The 17,648-nt window shown below is 31.3% G+C and overlaps 4 protein-coding genes across 4 annotated transcripts; 2 read left to right on the plus strand and 2 right to left on the minus strand.

Moving 5' to 3' along the window:
• Positions 1 to 5,133: 5,133 nt before the first annotated feature.
• Positions 5,134 to 6,033, minus strand: LOC126699750 (probable serine/threonine-protein kinase WNK11). Its single transcript, XM_050397719.1, has one exon. It carries the CDS (start codon positions 6,031 to 6,033, stop codon positions 5,134 to 5,136), a length of 900 nt encoding a protein of 299 aa, XP_050253676.1.
• Positions 6,034 to 7,601: 1,568 nt separating this feature from the next.
• On the plus strand, positions 7,602 to 7,985 carry LOC126699751 (uncharacterized). The gene has a single exon (XM_050397720.1). The coding sequence runs from the start codon at positions 7,602 to 7,604 to the stop codon at positions 7,983 to 7,985; it is 384 nt and encodes a 127-aa protein (XP_050253677.1).
• A 4,380-nt stretch (positions 7,986 to 12,365) lies between these two features.
• Positions 12,366 to 14,342, minus strand: LOC126699753 (uncharacterized). Its single transcript, XM_050397722.1, has 4 exons — positions 13,734 to 14,342; positions 13,465 to 13,620; positions 12,812 to 12,850; positions 12,366 to 12,653 (listed from the first exon to the last, which is right to left on the minus strand). Exons 1-4 carry the CDS (start codon positions 14,340 to 14,342, stop codon positions 12,366 to 12,368), a joined length of 1,092 nt encoding a protein of 363 aa, XP_050253679.1.
• Positions 14,343 to 16,626: 2,284 nt separating this feature from the next.
• LOC126699754 (bZIP transcription factor 53-like) lies at positions 16,627 to 16,986 on the plus strand. Its single transcript, XM_050397723.1, has one exon. It carries the CDS (start codon positions 16,627 to 16,629, stop codon positions 16,984 to 16,986), a length of 360 nt encoding a protein of 119 aa, XP_050253680.1.
• The last annotated feature ends 662 nt before the right edge of the window (positions 16,987 to 17,648 follow it).

Here is a 17,648-nt window from a genome sequence, read left to right on the forward strand (position 1 = left end):
TTTAATTGGGATTTGAAGGGTTATAATTTTATTTTGATGTTCTTTATGTATGTATATACATATATAAATATAATTTTAAAACTTTGGTGGCCATGCCGCCAGAGGACTAAAACCTCTTCTTTTTTTTTTTCGTAAATGGCAACTCTTTGTGTGGTGGGTGATACTGGTGGGTGTCCTCAGCTTGGCCTACTATAAGATAACCACAAAAACTAGATAGATCAGTGTATGTACACTGACTATTTCATAACTCACGTCACGACAACCCAGAAATCTTCGGTATTTTGTTGCTTGTCTTCAAAGCTAAACTATAAGTGGTGCCCTCTGTCATAATCAATGTTCCCAATCATGCATCTAAAATTCTAAACTTGAGAGCATTCAAAAAAAAAAAAAAAAATTCTAAACTTGAGAATTAAAGGGATCAAATTTCTCTGTACTTCTTTCTCAAAAAAAAAAAAAAAAAAATTCTCTGTACTTGCCCTTAGGAGGTGTGACTACTGACTAGAACCCATTCTATTTCTAATAAGGTGGCTGAGGCTGAGCATTCAAGGAATTTATACTGGTATCAGAAATTTTCAATTAAATGGGAGGGGAACATTGTTGAGACATGAGTTTTAAGTCTAGCTGGCTGTGTGTTAGACTATGAATGGAAATTTTTTTTGGAAGTTTTAAACCAGCCAGAAGCTAATGGGTTGAGTTTAATAAGAAATTAAATTATAAAATGCAAAAAATGGAGAGAAAGTCTATAAATACAAAAATATGACAATTATTAATGTGATAAATTATTAACGGTAAATAAAAATGATGTCAATGGCGAGTTAGATAAAACTAATTCTTCTTAAAAAAAAAAAAACTATCAAAACTTTGTCAACAACTATTGCGATTTTTTTTTTTTTTTTGTTTGCTTAACCTATAGCATTGCTCCATTACGAAAGGCTGTCCTCCAAATATATATGTACTCTTTTGTTTGTTAATGTATTTCATGACTTATGACAAGACCCATTACCTAAAATTGACATTGTCTTGCATGTCTTGTCTTTATCTGTGCCAAATTAAATAATTTTTATTTATCTTTTTAAACAAATTTTAATGAATTGTAATATAGTACTTTATTTCAGACACAAAAAATTATGAATTTGGTATTGTAACGCATACCTAATCAGCTAATCTCGTGCTTAAATAATGGATTTATGGTATCAAGTATCGACAAACCTATACTATAGTTTGATGGAAAATAACAAAGTGATAAGAGTTTTTTATGAATGGAAGGATTGGGAATTCGATATTCTTTGAGGCAGTAACGACATTATAAGGAGCATTCGCACCTTATCCCTTCTATGCGGTAGAGTTATTGATTGATTTGGTAAAAGTTGGTATGACAAAGTTAAGCATTATCGCTTTTTATATGCTAAAAGTTGGATTCTTCTAAAGAAAAATGTTACAATTTGGATGGAGCGAAATGCAACAAAACTTTGATTGATTGGAACATGGAATAGGAAAAGTATTTGTGTTTGTGAAATGATAAATTAATAGGAATTGGATAATAAAAAAATGGGGGTGGGGCTGGGGGGAGAGGAAGAGATGTCACATCTGACATCTATGGTATAACTAATAAATAGTGAGATTATAATATAAAACAATTATATGGTTGGAAAATGTTTTTTCATTTTAAGAAATGTATTATAGGAATAAACAAAAGAGGATGAGGTATATTATGCGACGGATGCATGATATGTTTTTCCACAAAAGAGAGGGGCAGACGTAAAATCCATATGGAAGGTTTTTTTTTATAATTTTTTTTTCATGGCATTAACTTTTAATAAATACTTAAGGAAACTTTTAATTAATATTTTTTTAATGATAATTTGATAGTAAAAAATGGGAGAATTTAAATTTTAGACATTTTCATTAGAAACACCAAATTGCATTTGTTAGATTACAAGGCTCTTAGATTTTAATATATAACTGTAAGGACACAGTTTGAACCCTGGGCCCAAAAGTTAAAAGGACCTAGGCCCAAAGAGCGCAATACAATGAATTTGTAAAAAGTGGGTTGAAAAATTAGGATATAATGAGTTGAGTAGCAATTGTAGTGGATCCAAATGACAATAAGGTAGAGATAGTTTGGTTTTTACTAAAGAAAAATAGTCTTCGGTACAATTCGAGGAAATCAATTCTTATATATATTTCTTGAATTTGATTACAAGTACAGTTCCTTAGTGCTACAATATTCTTTTCTTAAAATTTTGATCCCCCTCTCTCATGGCCTCCTTCCTATTTTATATTATCCTTTTGTCTTCATCTTTGCCTCCACGTGTAGATTAGATTGTTAGTGTTGATCTCTGTCACATCAGCACCTTCCTGAAGTCTTTGGAGAGTAACTGTAAGGCTGAAAAACTACTGTTCAAGTATCACTTCCTCATTAATGTGACTAGAGGGTTAGCTGCAAAGCATTCAATGCGGTGGTAATAGCTTTCCCTTAGATATTTCCCACCTCCCAGTTGTCCTATATGTTCATAACGTATATCTTTATCAATAGAATTTTCCGGAATATCACCCTGAATGAAAGAACACTCTTTTTTATCTCTACTTCGTTTAGCCAAGGAAACACTCCTCCTCGGCTTACCTTCCTCAGTATTCTCATTCGTAGCTTGCTCATGGAGTTTTGAGTCTTACATATTCATTACTGTTTATTTGTCTTCGAACTACAAAATGTCCTCAGATAAGGCCCAAGGCCTAACATATGTTCTTGGGCACCTTATCCCTACAATAACAAAACTTGCAAATTTTTTTTTTTTTTTTTATAATTAACAAAAATTACACTTTGCATTCTAAAAATTATGAAAATTTACTACAACCAACCACATAATATATAACAAAACTTGTCAACTGCACTCCATAGGGTATGAATAAAAATCTTTTATTCCACTTTGAGTGTTCCTCATGTTCTATCGATCGGAGTTTGTCTTCTTGCTTTGTAAAATAACTCCCGTTAAAAAATGCATATATAATTAAATACATGATATTATGTGATTGAAGAAATATAGTGTAGAACATTAAAGATCTGACAGATAATTCTTATTTGGATGGACAGATGCAAGTCACGTGCGGTTTGCATGTAATCAATAGTTTTTAAGCTGTAAATCTATCTACAATGTGAAATTCATAAATTTGTTATAATTGAAATGGTTAATACCAGTTTTGGTACGAAGTGCAAACACCCTGGGGGAGTTTGCTTGCTTTTTAAATTTTTTTTTAATCATTCTTAGCATAGTTATAATCAGTGCTACATTTTTTTTGCTAGGTACCTTTAACTTTTTTTTATGAATAAAGGTACTATTAATCATTACTTAATAAATAATATTTATTTATTTTGCTTTTGTTAAACTGGTGCACTCAGAGGAATCGGGAAATTGAGTGGTGAAAAAATCAAAAAATTTTCCTAAGAATATTTTGAGGGATTTGTCAATTGCCTTTTCTCAAAACAGGGCAAAAGTAGATTCTCTTACAATCTGTAACTAAAAGAAATCAAACAATAATAATAATAATAATAATAATAATAATAATAATAACCCAAGCAAATGATTGAACGTTCTATGAAGTGCACATTGGTCTTTGAGAGATTAGATTGTTAATTTGTTAGTAAAGCCTTTGTCAATTCTAACTAAGGATCCTCACGAGTCATGAACAGATAGGCAAAGATAAATGTTGAGATAGGTGGAAGTGGAACAATCGAATTGATTGATTAATCGTGAGATGGATAAGAGGGGTTTGATAATGCTACAAGGGTTATTATTTTGGTTACACAATAACAAAATTCTATGGCCCAAGGTCTGGGCCCAAATGAAACAACCAAGTACTAACCCAACACAGAACTATGTAAACGACCTGACCCAATTACTTATTATCATAAGATCAATTAAAAGATAAGTAAAATAAAAAGCATTAAAAATTAATAATAATATTTTTGCCAAAAGGCTAAACTTTTAGGCTTGAAGGATTTTATCATTTCAATGATACCATAATAACCAGAAGGTCCAGAAAAAGTTAACAAAAAAGAAGAATGGTTGTTGACAACAACAACAGTTGTTGTAGCCAAAGCTTAACCCTCTACTACTGAGGATGCAATCTCTAGTAAATCTGTTCTTAATGTTAAGAGTGAGCCCAACCATTAAACTCTAGCAAATTCACATTCAATAAATAAATGATCAATAATTTTCCCTTATTGCAAAAAAGTGCAGCACTTGTACAATTGTCCCTTGGAGTTTCCACAAAATTCTCTAGATTTAGGGTTTAGGAACTTGGACTCCTTCAAGCTAAGGATAGGCTTGATTCAGCAGCATCCAGTAAACTTTAGTCACCAAGAATGCACCAGTTTATTCACAAGGCCACACCATTAATCTGTACTCATTAAATTTTGAAATTGGGAGGTTCACTATTGAAGATGCATAATGTGGATAGTACACTTTCTTTACCAAAGTAATATTCCATTGTGAGCTGATTCATGATCCAAATTCTTTTCAATTGATGTTTCTGGTGGCTTTCTTCTCCTAATACACAGTTTTGGCCAAAAGTCATTATTAGTAATATGTATTAAAGATAAATTTCTTAGGACAGAATGCAAAAAGATCCCTAGGGTTTGGGTCTGTACTATCAATTCTACGTTATTAAATCTAAAGGTTTTAAGAATTGTCTAATTAAGTTGACTCATCCATCTCAATTTTATTGACTCTAATTGATAAGAATCGATGTATGTACTATTTAAAAATATGATATTTTATAGTAAAATAGTTATATACACACTATGTGACCATTTGAGAAGGGTGAGGTTTGGGTTGCATCACAGAGACAATAAGAGACAATCAACACAGAAAAAATATATACCTAAATTCAATTCCACGTAATTTTTGAAGCAAGAAACTAAACTACCAAGGAAATTAAGCACAAGTGCATAGAAATAACAATTTATATCTATTCATTTAATCCCCTTTTTATAATACATGAAACTGTGTACTAGGAAATAACTTAATTAATATACAGCCTGCAAGAGTATAGAAATAATAAGTGATCTCTATCTATTAATTCATTATCAATCCCTTGTTTAGAATACATGAAAACTGTGTACTAGGAAATAACTTAATCACATATTTCTGAAGTAGCAATATATAAACTAGTACCATAGTTTTCATCATTATCATCATCATCAAGTCCATCAAAGAATGAATCTTGGAGGAGCTCAGTGGCAGATGGTCTCTCAGACACTGGGGCCAGGCACTTCTCAATGAACCCCTTGATCTCCAAATCTTTCACCTTGCTCATTGCCTGTGGTTTCACACCTGAGGTCACCTTCTTATATATCTTAGCCACACAATCACACTCACTATATGGTATCTCCCTTGTCAACAACTCAAGCACACACATCCCAAAAGCATATATATCCACCTTCTCTGTATAATTCTCATCATATAGTTCCGGCGCCATAAACTCTGGCGTCCCAAGAATTGAATGTGCTACATGCTCCTTTTCCATCGCTGCTGCTAACCCGAAATCTCCAATCTTAACCTCACCAGTGTTATTATTGATAAACACATTGCTGCAATTAAGATCCCTATGAATTATGCATGGCTCATGCAAATGTAAATACTCCAAACCCCTCAGTATTTGCCTAGACCACTTCTTCAAGGCCTTGGTTGAAATACGCCTGTGTTTCTTCCTATAATCCCTCAAATTCCCAGATGTGCACACCTCAGTTATGAAATTCAAAGCCATGCGGTCAACATCTATCCAAGCACTAAACAATTTGATGATATTATCATTCTCTAAAATTTTCAGCAACTGAACCTCTGAATTTAACCTTTGTAACATGGCCTTGTCATCGGTGAATCGGTTCAAGAAAACCTGATTCCAAGCCACCTCTATACCTTCTTGTTGATCAAAAGCCCTATAAACCTTCTTCACTGCTCCTACACCAAGCTTGTCACTGTATCTCCCATACCGACCTGTTGGATCAACCTCTTCAAAGAGCTCAAAGTCCATGTTTGATTATATATCAAACAAAAAAAAAGTCACACGCTGAAACCCTTTTGAAAGAAAGTAATCAAGAACTAGGAAAACAAAAGCACCCAGATGGGAAAAACACACGGATTCTTGAAAGAAAGGACTAAGAACGGTGATCATATAAAAACCGAGGCAGAACAAATCACTAAGAAATAAGCCGTACGAGCTTCTTTTAGGTATAAAGTGTGACAAAACATGTTTACGATACTCTTAAGAGAGAGCAAAGTGAGCAAAGTGATCAAAGCAAAAAGAAGGCTAAACAGAATGATGAAGAAATTTTTTGATGTGAAGCTTTTGGGAGTGGGAAGCGATCAAAGGCAGCGTTTATATATGAAAAGGATTTAGGATTAAGATCAACTAGGGTTTTTAGTGTAACTCTATCCTAAAGTTACTATAATCCCATCCATCCATTTTAAATGAATGGATTAGATTTTACCACATCATTAATAATTTTGATAAATACTAGAATTGTAATAGTCAAAGTTTATAACTTTAGAGGATTAGTAGGGTATTATTTTTGCTTTAGGATTACTAGGTTGAGTTATCCTAGGATTTGTTGTATTTACACCGTCAAATCCGGTGCTAATTTGGATGTAAAATCGATTTTCATAAGGATTATTCTAAATTTATTTATAATATATTATTCTAGTAATATGATACTAAATTGAATTTTCATTATATTATCTCGTAAGATGATTCCCTTAATTCACTGGTGATTTTTGTTTCTCCCTTGCGCTATAGAATCTGTCTAAGATTCTAATTTTTTTTTTTGATGGAATAACTTTTATTAATGAATTGGCATAATTAATTTTAATATGTTGCCCTATTTTTTTATTTTTTTATTTTTACAGTTTTATATATATTTATTTATGGAGAGAAATCTGAAAGTTGACTTTACTTTAATTACTTGGGGGAAAAGAGTAAAAGGATAAGGATCAAAAAATACCTAAGGAGCTACGTGTAAATCAAACTTCCACATCATGGTAAAAGAATTAAAACTATTTATTTTTTTAAACCGGCATTGTATATATAGCTTTTAAATGCTATTAAATTTATGACAATTCTTGTTCCCCCCCCCCCCCCCCCCTCCCCTCTCTAGATTTTTTTTTTTTGATAAGACCCCCTCTCTAGATTTGATTGCCAACTAACTACAAATACGATTCTAAAAAAAAAAAAAAAAAAAAAAAACTACAAATACAAATACTAGTAGCTAGGATTAAGCTTTTCTTTAACCGACTATCTCAAAAAAAAAAAAAAAAAAAAAAAAAAAAAAATCTTTAACCGACATTATACATAAGAATTAGTATAAATAAATATTCCTGTCCTCAAACCTTCAAACCCACCATCATATTTTTCTTTTTGCTCCAAGTCTCTCTTTTTGCGTTCATATTTTATTTGGCTTTTAGAGTTCTTCCTTGTGCTTAGTCATGAACTACTGTCAAATTCTTATCATTCTCTTATTGCATTCTATATCTGTATTTTTATTATATTTTTTTCTACATCTACTCTTGAACTTTCTTAATTCTTTCAAATTTGGGAGAAAATTCATGTCGTCAACACTAGAAGTAAGTTTGGGGTCTGAAGTTGATGAATTCATGGATGAGAAAAAGGACGAGAGAGCGCTAGCAAATAGAGAAGCGGTAAAGCGTTCACGTATAAAGAAAGAAAAGGAGTGGGAGGACATTGTCAATGAAAAGAGCATGCTATTAGAGGATATAAAGAACAAAAAAATTGACATTGAAAACTATGAGAACGACCATTCTACGACGGAGAAAGATAATAACTCTTTGAATGCTGATAATTTGATTTGGAATCAGTATCTGAATTGCATGAACTTGTACAAGGAAAAACTTGGGATTTCAGACCAGACACTCGAGACTCCGGCACCTATGTTCAATCATTGCGGCAGTCCCAGTTTCGACACTGATTAGTTTGCTCTAATTTTAGTCTAAATTTAGTTGGAAATTTGAATGTTTATGGAATAAGTTTGCTTGACACAAGTTTGTGTCTTTAGGTAGATAGAGTCGATTGGAATGTTTTAATTTGCAGTAACTTTAGTCTTTTTATTCAAGTTGGTAGTGTCTAGGTTATCTTTCAGTAGCCTTTTATTAAGGTCTATTTTCGTCTTAATAAATTCGTTTCTTTGTTACATTAATTGCAAGTGAATTTTTATTTGGCCATTTTTTTTTTAATTGAGAAACAAACACACACGGAGAGGAAAAGAGGTTCTAATATAAAGACACACCACAATTTCACGAAAAAGCCATGGTAACTAATTAGTTATAGCATTATGCTACAATTTTACTCAATATTTTTTTATTAGGGATAAATTTTGATAAATCTACTATTGAATTATATTTTCTTCTTATATTCTCCATACTTGCAAAATTTCTAGAAAATTAAAAATCAATAGTTATGTTATCAATAAATTGTTTAAATTACAAGTTTTTGTAGTTAAAAATTATATATAAAATATAAGCATATAGATCATATAGAGCGTAAAAAACATACAATTCATCGGTTAAATTTTTAAATTATGTAACTTAATTTATCTTTTTTATTTTGATTGTTTTTTGCTGAATAATTTCAAGTGATATAATTGAATTGCCATCTGGGTTGTTTTCCAAATTGCATAAGCCCTTAGTACACAGGCAACAGGCAAAGCTTGCTTGATAAACGGCTTCAATGGCCCAAAAGGTTGTGATATGATAGCCACTAAATATTCAATATCTGGGTTCATCAAACTCCTAGAATTTTGTAAGAGAATGCAAACCATGTAACAGTTCTAATTATTATAACAAAATATTGAATCTGGAAACAAATTCCAAAATGAATGCCTAATTTTCCACAGAATGGCCTACATTTCATCTTTATTCATGATCAATTAATATATAATGAGAGGAATTAAAATTTGTGAGTGTCTTGATTTGATAATAAATAAATATTATCATTAGGAACAGACACTATAGGTTGAAACTCTTTAAAAGGCGTTCCCAACAAATAAATAAATAAAGTGTTGAATGTATTGGTTTTACAATGTAATGTGATAATGAATTTAATTTGGTGCCACTTTAACTATATAGTATAAATCAATTTCTTAATTAATTATTATTATTATTTTTTTGAATTCAGGAATTGACATTATGTATGGCGAAAATACTAAAAGTAATAACACATGATGATGAGGCAACAGGTGTATACGATCTAGGCTTGTTGTTTTCTCGGCATTTTATTGTTTTTTTTTCGGTTTAGTCGAGAGCTAGCCAAGTCTTCTCTCTTTCTTTGTATTGCTACTGCCTAGCCTGGGAAGTATGCCCAGGTGCTTTACTTTGTATACGGAATACGTATTTTTTCAGAATACAATTTTTCTAACTGTTATCTCAAAAAAAAAAAAAAAATTACTGAAAAAAGAACTTATAAATTAATATATTAATGATTAAGAAATTTGAGACTCAATCCTCCTACATTAAAAAACGATTGGTGTTTTGGTTTGATTCAACTTGTACTACTATTCCTAGTGATAGTTCCTTGGATATCAGTAGGTTGACAAGTCTCGAACGATGATGATCTTTGGGCTATATCCTGTAAAACAAGAACACTGAATCAGAGGAGACTGGTGGGGACCGGCCAAAAGTCCTCTGATGATGAAATTAGTGACTTTGGAACTCTCTGTAAGGAAGGAGTATTTTCTTAAGTAAAAATGTCTGAATCCCTTACCCTTCATCGAAGAATCCTTATATAGTATTTGTAGAACGGTTATATGTTTAATAATCGTTTCTAATGTCGAGAAGTCCGGAGAATTGGGAGTAACTTCCATAACCGCTATGAAAGTTACCTAGGTTGACCGGCCCATTCCATGGTGAACTCGTCCATCTTTTATTAAAGACGGACGAGACCATCTAGGACAGCTCGTCCACTGTCCAAATGATGATGGGTAAGATTCCCACGGGACCTCATCCGTCCAAAGACGGACAAGTTTAGCCAGGACGCTTGGGAGATCACTTAGCCTGTTTGGTTTGTCCTAGCTTGTCTTTTGTTGGACGGTCCATATGGACGAGTTCAAGAGTTGATGTTTTTTATGACACCATCACCTAGTATGCCAACTTTTAGAATCCTACATAAGTCTTAGTCCTTTTGTGTGATTATTTCTTCTATTTTCTATTTCTATATATTTTACATATCTCCACTATCTTTAACTTTACTACAAGAAATAGGCATCAACTATCAAGGCTTCAACTAACTCTTTTATGATTATTTCTTCTATTTTTCTATCTTTATTGCCCATAAACTCACTATTTTGTAACTACACTCACAGCAAATAGTATCAAGGCCCCTGTTGTCTCAACATGCATGTAAGATTGAGAGAAAGTCATTAACATTTGACTTTCAAGATTGCATTAGAAGCTATTATTGCCACTTATAAGAATTTAATTCCCCGTAAAATAAGTCAAGGGACTTGAACCTAGGTTCTTTATTTGAAGAGAATTAATGTATTTTGCAATTTCATAGAGCTATATATAAGGTTCTAGGCCACTTATAAGAACATTAATAAGTAATCCTTCAAAAAAAAAAAACATTTATAAATAATGAATGTGTTAGTATATATTAATTCGATTCTTTTGGGATATTTAAAGAAGAATAATGTTAGAGATACAAACTATTTTACAAAAAAATTTACAAACTGCTGATGTGGTGAGTGATTATTGGTAAATGAAAATGTGATATTAATGGTGGGCCTAAATAAAAATCAGTAAAAGTTGACCACATCAACAGTTTATAAAAATGTTGTAAAATAATTTATGGCTGTAACATTACTCTTAAAAGAAGGTTATTGTTGTTCTTTTTTTATTTTTTATTTTTTTTAATTTATTGTAGAACTACCGTAACATGCAATAAAGGAGAGGAATTAATAAGAAAGTTGTATGAATCACCACAACTACATGCAAACAAAAATGTACAGAAATTAATAAGAAAGTTCAACAAAGATCAATTTATATTGGCAATATTGGTTGACATTGCGAGCCAAACAATGGTTTGTATCATTGATTATTTGTTAAAAAACAACCAAGTCTTGAATCTATTGGAAGATGTGCAATCTAGCAAAGTTCGCTTGAGCGAAACAGTTTGGCCACTCGATCGAGCAAACTTCATTCCCACTCAAAATGAATAAATTAAGCAACTTGAAAGTTTCATATATCTTTCTCGAACAAGAAAGTCATAAATTGTTTTTTTTTAAACACGACTTGTTGACCAAGATGTGCAAAGTTTGTGACTTAATTAGCTTCTATCACCCCCTTGGATTTTACTCTTGCTCTTGGAATTGCACTCTTACGGTAGCAGTATATATTTGACAAAAAAAACTTCACGAATCCATTTTTAAAGAAATTACAAAGTTCCAACATGAAGTGAATTCATATAGTGCAAGTTCACAAGCTCACTATGGGATGACCTTATAGCAATGGTGGCTCCAGGAATTTCTCTGGGTGTTCCTTAAAAAACATAAATTATACAATCTAATAAAAAGAGAAATTCATATATTGACAATAATAACAATAAAAAAACACGCAAATACATAAAATTTATAATTGTCTTCTACGAGTTTTCATATTTTAAATCGTTGCATGATAGTCTCATTATCAATGCTACAAACTATATATATCTTTTTCAATGTACACAACCAAGCAATCATTCATCCACTAAATATAGAACAAATTATGGAACAAAATTTAATTTTATTGGCATAAAAAAACTAAGGGTGTTTCCAAATTTTTTTTGATGGGTAGACAAATAATTTTTTTTAAAATTATTATATATATATATATATATATAAAAAAAAAAAAAAAAATTCAAGTCAGGGTGGTCCTAGGACCACCCTGGCGCTGCCCCTACCTTATAGTAATTTCCTATGAAGCTCTTTTTTAGTTTTCCAATTTGTTACCAAATCTCTGAAATATTATCTTCATTACTTTGATAGATTGGGTATATTTAATTTGATTTTTACATATCTGTGATATCAAATATCACAACTTGATTAAATTTTTAAGGGATAAGTTATATTAGGGTCTAAATAGAAATTTCACAAGATCATCATGCACTTAAAATTAAAAATTAATTATGAATGGCATGGCAGAGTCACGAGATGTTACAAAATTTGCAAATCTCAATGCATGGCATATATGTTTTTGCAATTTTTTAGAGAAAACCAAGAAATCAAACTAAATTTCTCTCCCCCTTAGGGTCCAAATCCCACTTGTTACAATGAAATAAAACTAAAATCAACTTCTAAATTCACATTTCAGCACAAATTGAACTTAACAATCTATCAAATAATTAATCCCTGGATGTGATTCTGCTATTTTACAGGCAGCAACAACAGCTATTTGCCATCTTTTGACAAATTCTGCATAGTCCTCCGATAGTGCTATATTTGGATAAACAGTATCAATGATAAACGTCTTAAGTGAGACCGCGATGTCAAGTAAATCCTTAGCAAAATCAACATGACTTCCACTTCCATCAAACCCAACCCATTTAATCTTCTTGAGACATTGATGGGGATGCTTTGAAGCCTTCCATATGTTGTAATTTTCCACTAGCTTCTAATAATCAAAATATATTGAAGTAAAGTAAGTAATTAATTGTTTGAGTTAAGCATGATCATTCACAAAAAAAAAAAAAAAAAAAAAAAAAAAAAAGAGATGAGGATCAAGAACATATATAAATAGTGAACATAGTAAGGACTGAATGGCCATCGTACCTCATTTTCAAATGGTTTATGACTATAATCCATTTCCAACTGCCACATGCAAAAAAAAAAAGAGATATTAATATGGATCAATCATATTATATTTCTGATTTTTTATTATATAAGTAGATTACATTCTTTATGTCAAGGTATTCTGTCAATTTAATATTGTATCAACAGCATAAGGATATAAGTTGTCTCATTTAACAAAACACAGCACAAATCAAACAATCATGGAATAAAGCATACAAATATCTTGATCCTAGTTGCAACTCATATTAACATGATAAGTACACATATCATTGTAATAGCATGCAATCATGTGAGTATATTGAAAAATCAGCATGCCAACCTGATTTTAACCATAATTAATATTAAAGCACAAACTAAGTTAATATATTATAGAAAAAAAACATACAATAAATATCTTGATCCTACTCAAAACTCAAAGTATACATATATCACTGTTATAGTAATCATGTGATTATGTATTAAAATCAGCATGCAATTTGATTTAAAAGATATAATTAATATTAAAGCACAAATTAAGTTGTATATATACATGCACAAATATATACTACCGTAATTTATATGGCACTCATAACTGTATAATTATTCTAACAATATACACTTCTCAATTGTGGGCTGCAAAATAAGAAACTAACCTCCAATGAAAACATCTTCAACAAAGGAGAGGCAATTATAAGAGCAATTAACGGATGGAGGCTTTGACCTAGATAAGTGTAAACCTTCAATTCCACTTTTTTGAGGTTACAAAATACTGGAAGCTTGTATGGGAACAATGAAGTTCTGTCAACTACCTAATTAAGAGGAAAGAAAAAACACATTCAATATACGTAAATGATATTCCAAATTAAAGGAGAGGTTAGGAAAAAACAAAATGGGAAGCGTTATAAGAAAACTTTTCACTAACCTCTTTGGTAAAATATAGTACAAGCTTCTTAAGTTGAGAGAGATAGCTTGCATGTTGGTCAGAATCAAACTCAATTGATTCACAATATTTCCCTCCAAATGCTACCTTTGAAAGAAGAGGTACATGCTTTAAAGTCATATTTTTAATCTTCGGTCCATCGTACCCAAAAGAGACAAGATTTGGTGCTGAAATTTCAAGATTTTCTAAATTTGAGCAGTGAGCTACTTGAAAGCTACTCAATTTGGGTGGCTGATCAACAAGCCTCAGATTTACCAAACTATTGGAGCTACTCACATATAGTTCCTCAAGAAATGGACAATTTGATACATAATGCTCAAGAACCTCTCCAATGACATTTACTTCAGTCAAAAAAAGTTTTGTTAGAGGAAAATCTTTCATGACAGGGAATTTTTTCTCAATAGTGTAATATTGTTCCAAGTTCAAATCAAGCATCTTGACCCAATTTTCCATTGCAAAGTTTATCCACTCATTAACATCACGAGATGTTGTTCCATCGTAATCAAGTAAAATGGTCAGTTCTTGTGAAGGGTTATATGTACAAAAAACATCAAGGATGAACCTACACTTTCTCACAGGACGCAATTCCATTTCAGGTGATGACATATAATCCTTGATTATTAGACTAGGGACATATGTCCATAGATTTTTCCATCTACGTGAAAGAACACTAGTCCTTGCTGCTTCTTTGACTGGCAAGAGATATAAGATATTTGTAAGAATCTCGTCCGGTAATTGGCTTATTCGATCCTGTAATTAGTCCTCGTAGTTAGCATGGAAACAAAGAATTCAGAACACATGAAAAGCTACCATGTCTTCAAATTTATAACCACCTATTCTAATATCATGATAATCTATGCTTCATTTAAAATTTAAACTACCATCATATCAATAGCCACCACATGTTTTAAAGTAATTAAGTTCTTACAAGATATGAGTCAATATGATGATAATATATAGAAGAATGAATATTGTACCATATAAACTAGCAATTCTATCTAGGAAAAATGTATTTTATTATAAGACAAAATCTCTTTCAAAATATATGTGGAACTCATGTATTTTAAGAGGTTTGAGACAGGCTTGTATGATAATCTCTCTGATTAAAGGTATGAAAAAGAAGGGAAAAAAAATAAAAATAATAAAAATAAAAGCTAATTAGATCAACTTAAATAACCCTAGGTACCTAAAGGTTATTTTTGCATGTATTGCACATAGACCAAACCAATATATACAGTTTTACCTAAATTTGTTTATTTATATAGTACAACATGTAAATTACAATGATGGCCACACGGCCGACACTATACATATATAGCAACAATGTTCATGAAACATGAAGTAAATGCATCACAAATATAAGTAAAATTTGCATAACGAACTAAAAGTATTACTTTATCCATAAATAATTAAAAATAACTAAAAAGAAATTGATGATAAGGAAGTTAATCGATGACAACCTCAATTGTATTGAAAAGAAAAAAAATATTTGATTTTTAATCTGTGAATTTACCTTTAGTCGAAGAGATATGATCCGAGAATGACAGATTCTTCTTTTTATTGAATCCCGATTGTCCATTATTCAACTAGCTGTAAAATATAACCCAAAAAAAGGAAGAGCAATATTTTCAATATCAATCACCATAGAGAGAGAGAGTAAAATATAAACCAAAAAAAGGAAGAGCAATATTTTCAAGAGAGAGAGAGAGAGAGACTAGTCAAGCAACCATGAGATTCTAGCTAGCTTACCTGCTGAATAGGCTTAAGAACGTCACAAACAAAACCGTGATAAATATCCAAGAACACCACACAGAAACACAGAGAATAAGAACCTTCTTTCTTGTTTGTAATCAGGGACACAATGTTCTTGCATGAGTTTTCAAGAATACCTTTTATTGACAAAAAACAAAAAAGGTCAGTGGTCAATTATATAGGTTTTTTTTAACCGACCTCGAATAAATAGGAAGGCCAACTTACACTTACTAGTTCCACTAGTAGGATTAGTAATCTAGATAAATATTACGGAAATTCTTGATAAAAAAACAAAGACAAGTGGTTCATTATATAATTTTTTTTAACCGACATTGAATATAGTTTGTTAATTCTATGAGAAATTTATTATCTATGACAATTCTGTACGTAAAAAAACTAACTTTTGCCTACAAAAAATAATCTAATTTTTAAATTTCGTAGAATAGATAAAATTGCCAACTACTAATATAATATATTATGAATCTAAAAGAAAACTAGTATATTTATTTATTTATTTTTATAATTCGAGAGATAGGGATCAAAATATACCTAACGAGCTACGTGTAAATCAAAATTCTATCACCATGCGGTAAAAGAAAACTTTTTTTTAATAAACCGACATTGTATATAGCTTTTCCAACTACAAATACAAATACAAGTAGAAATAGGAATAGGATTATTATTCTTAAAAAATAAATATTTATGATAATTATTGACAAAAAATACAAAGACAGGCCATGGTACATTATAAAGCTTTTCTTTAACCGACATTATACATAGGAATTAGTATAAATATTCTTTGTCCTCAACCTTCAAACCTACCATCATATTTTTCTTTTGCTCCAGTTATTCTCTCTCTTTGCATTCATATGTTATTTGGGTTTTAGTGTTCTTCCTTAAGCGAAGTCTTCATATTTCCATTGTTCTAAGTGATATCTCGCTAGAACCACCTCAGTTCTCTCGAGTTGTTTAATGAACTACAGTCATATTCATACCCTTCTCTTATTGCATTCTATATCCGTCTTTTTATTATATTTTTACTACATCTACTCTTGAATTTTCTTTTACTACTTTTATTAACACCTTTTTGAGTTCATCTTCTTTCAAATTTGGGAGAAAAAACATGTCGTCGGGGCCTAATGTTGATCGATTCATGGATGAGAAAAAGGAGAGGAAAGCGCTAGCAAATAGAGAAGCGGCAAAGCGTTCACGTATAAAGAAACAAAAGGAGTTGGAGGGCATAGTCACTGAAAAGAGCGTGGTATTAGAGGATATAAAGAACAAAAGAATTGAAATTGAAAACTATGACAATGACTATTCTATGACGGAGAATGAAAATAACTCTTTGGATGCTGGAACTTTGATTGTGAATAAGTTTCTGAATTGCATGAGCTTGTACAAGAAAAAACTTGGGATTCCAGACCAGACGCTCGAGACTCCGGCACCTACGTTCAATCCTTGGCAGTCCCAGTTTAGACACTAATTAGTTTGCTCTAAATTTAGTTGCTAATTTGAATGTTTATGGAATAAGTTTGCTTGACACAAATTTGTGTCTTTAGGTAGATAGTTTCTGTTGGAATGTTTTAATTTGCAGTGCCTTTAGTCTTTTTATTCAAGTTGGTAGTGTCTTGGTTATCTTTCTTTAGCCTATTATTAAGTTCTATTTGCGTCTTAAGAAATTCGTTTCTTTGTTATATTAATTGCAAGTGATTTTTTTTTTTTTTTTTGGGGTTTTTTGCTGAATAATTTCAAGTGATCTAATTGAATTGCCATCTGGGTTGTTTTCCAATTTACATAAGCTCTTAGTACACAGGCAAAGGGCAAAGCTTGCTTGATAAACGCTTCAATGGCCCAAAAGGTTGTGAACTTGTGATATGATAACCACCGTGTATTCTACATTTAGCTTTAGGTCAATCGATCAAACTAATGTAAAGAAAGAATGCCTAATTTTCTATAGAATGGCCTTCGAAGGCATATTAATTATGATCTCATATTTATTCATGACCAATATATAACGAGAGGAATTAAAATTTGTATGTCAAAATATCATTACTATGATTCCTCCATGCCTTTGTCATCGCACTTGCAACGAAAGGGACAAAACACTACAACAAATATGTAATCAACTAATCATGACTTGTCATA

Source organism: Quercus robur, chromosome 9, assembly GCF_932294415.1.
Source record: "Quercus robur chromosome 9, dhQueRobu3.1, whole genome shotgun sequence".
NCBI classification, from domain to species: domain Eukaryota; kingdom Viridiplantae; phylum Streptophyta; class Magnoliopsida; order Fagales; family Fagaceae; genus Quercus; species Quercus robur.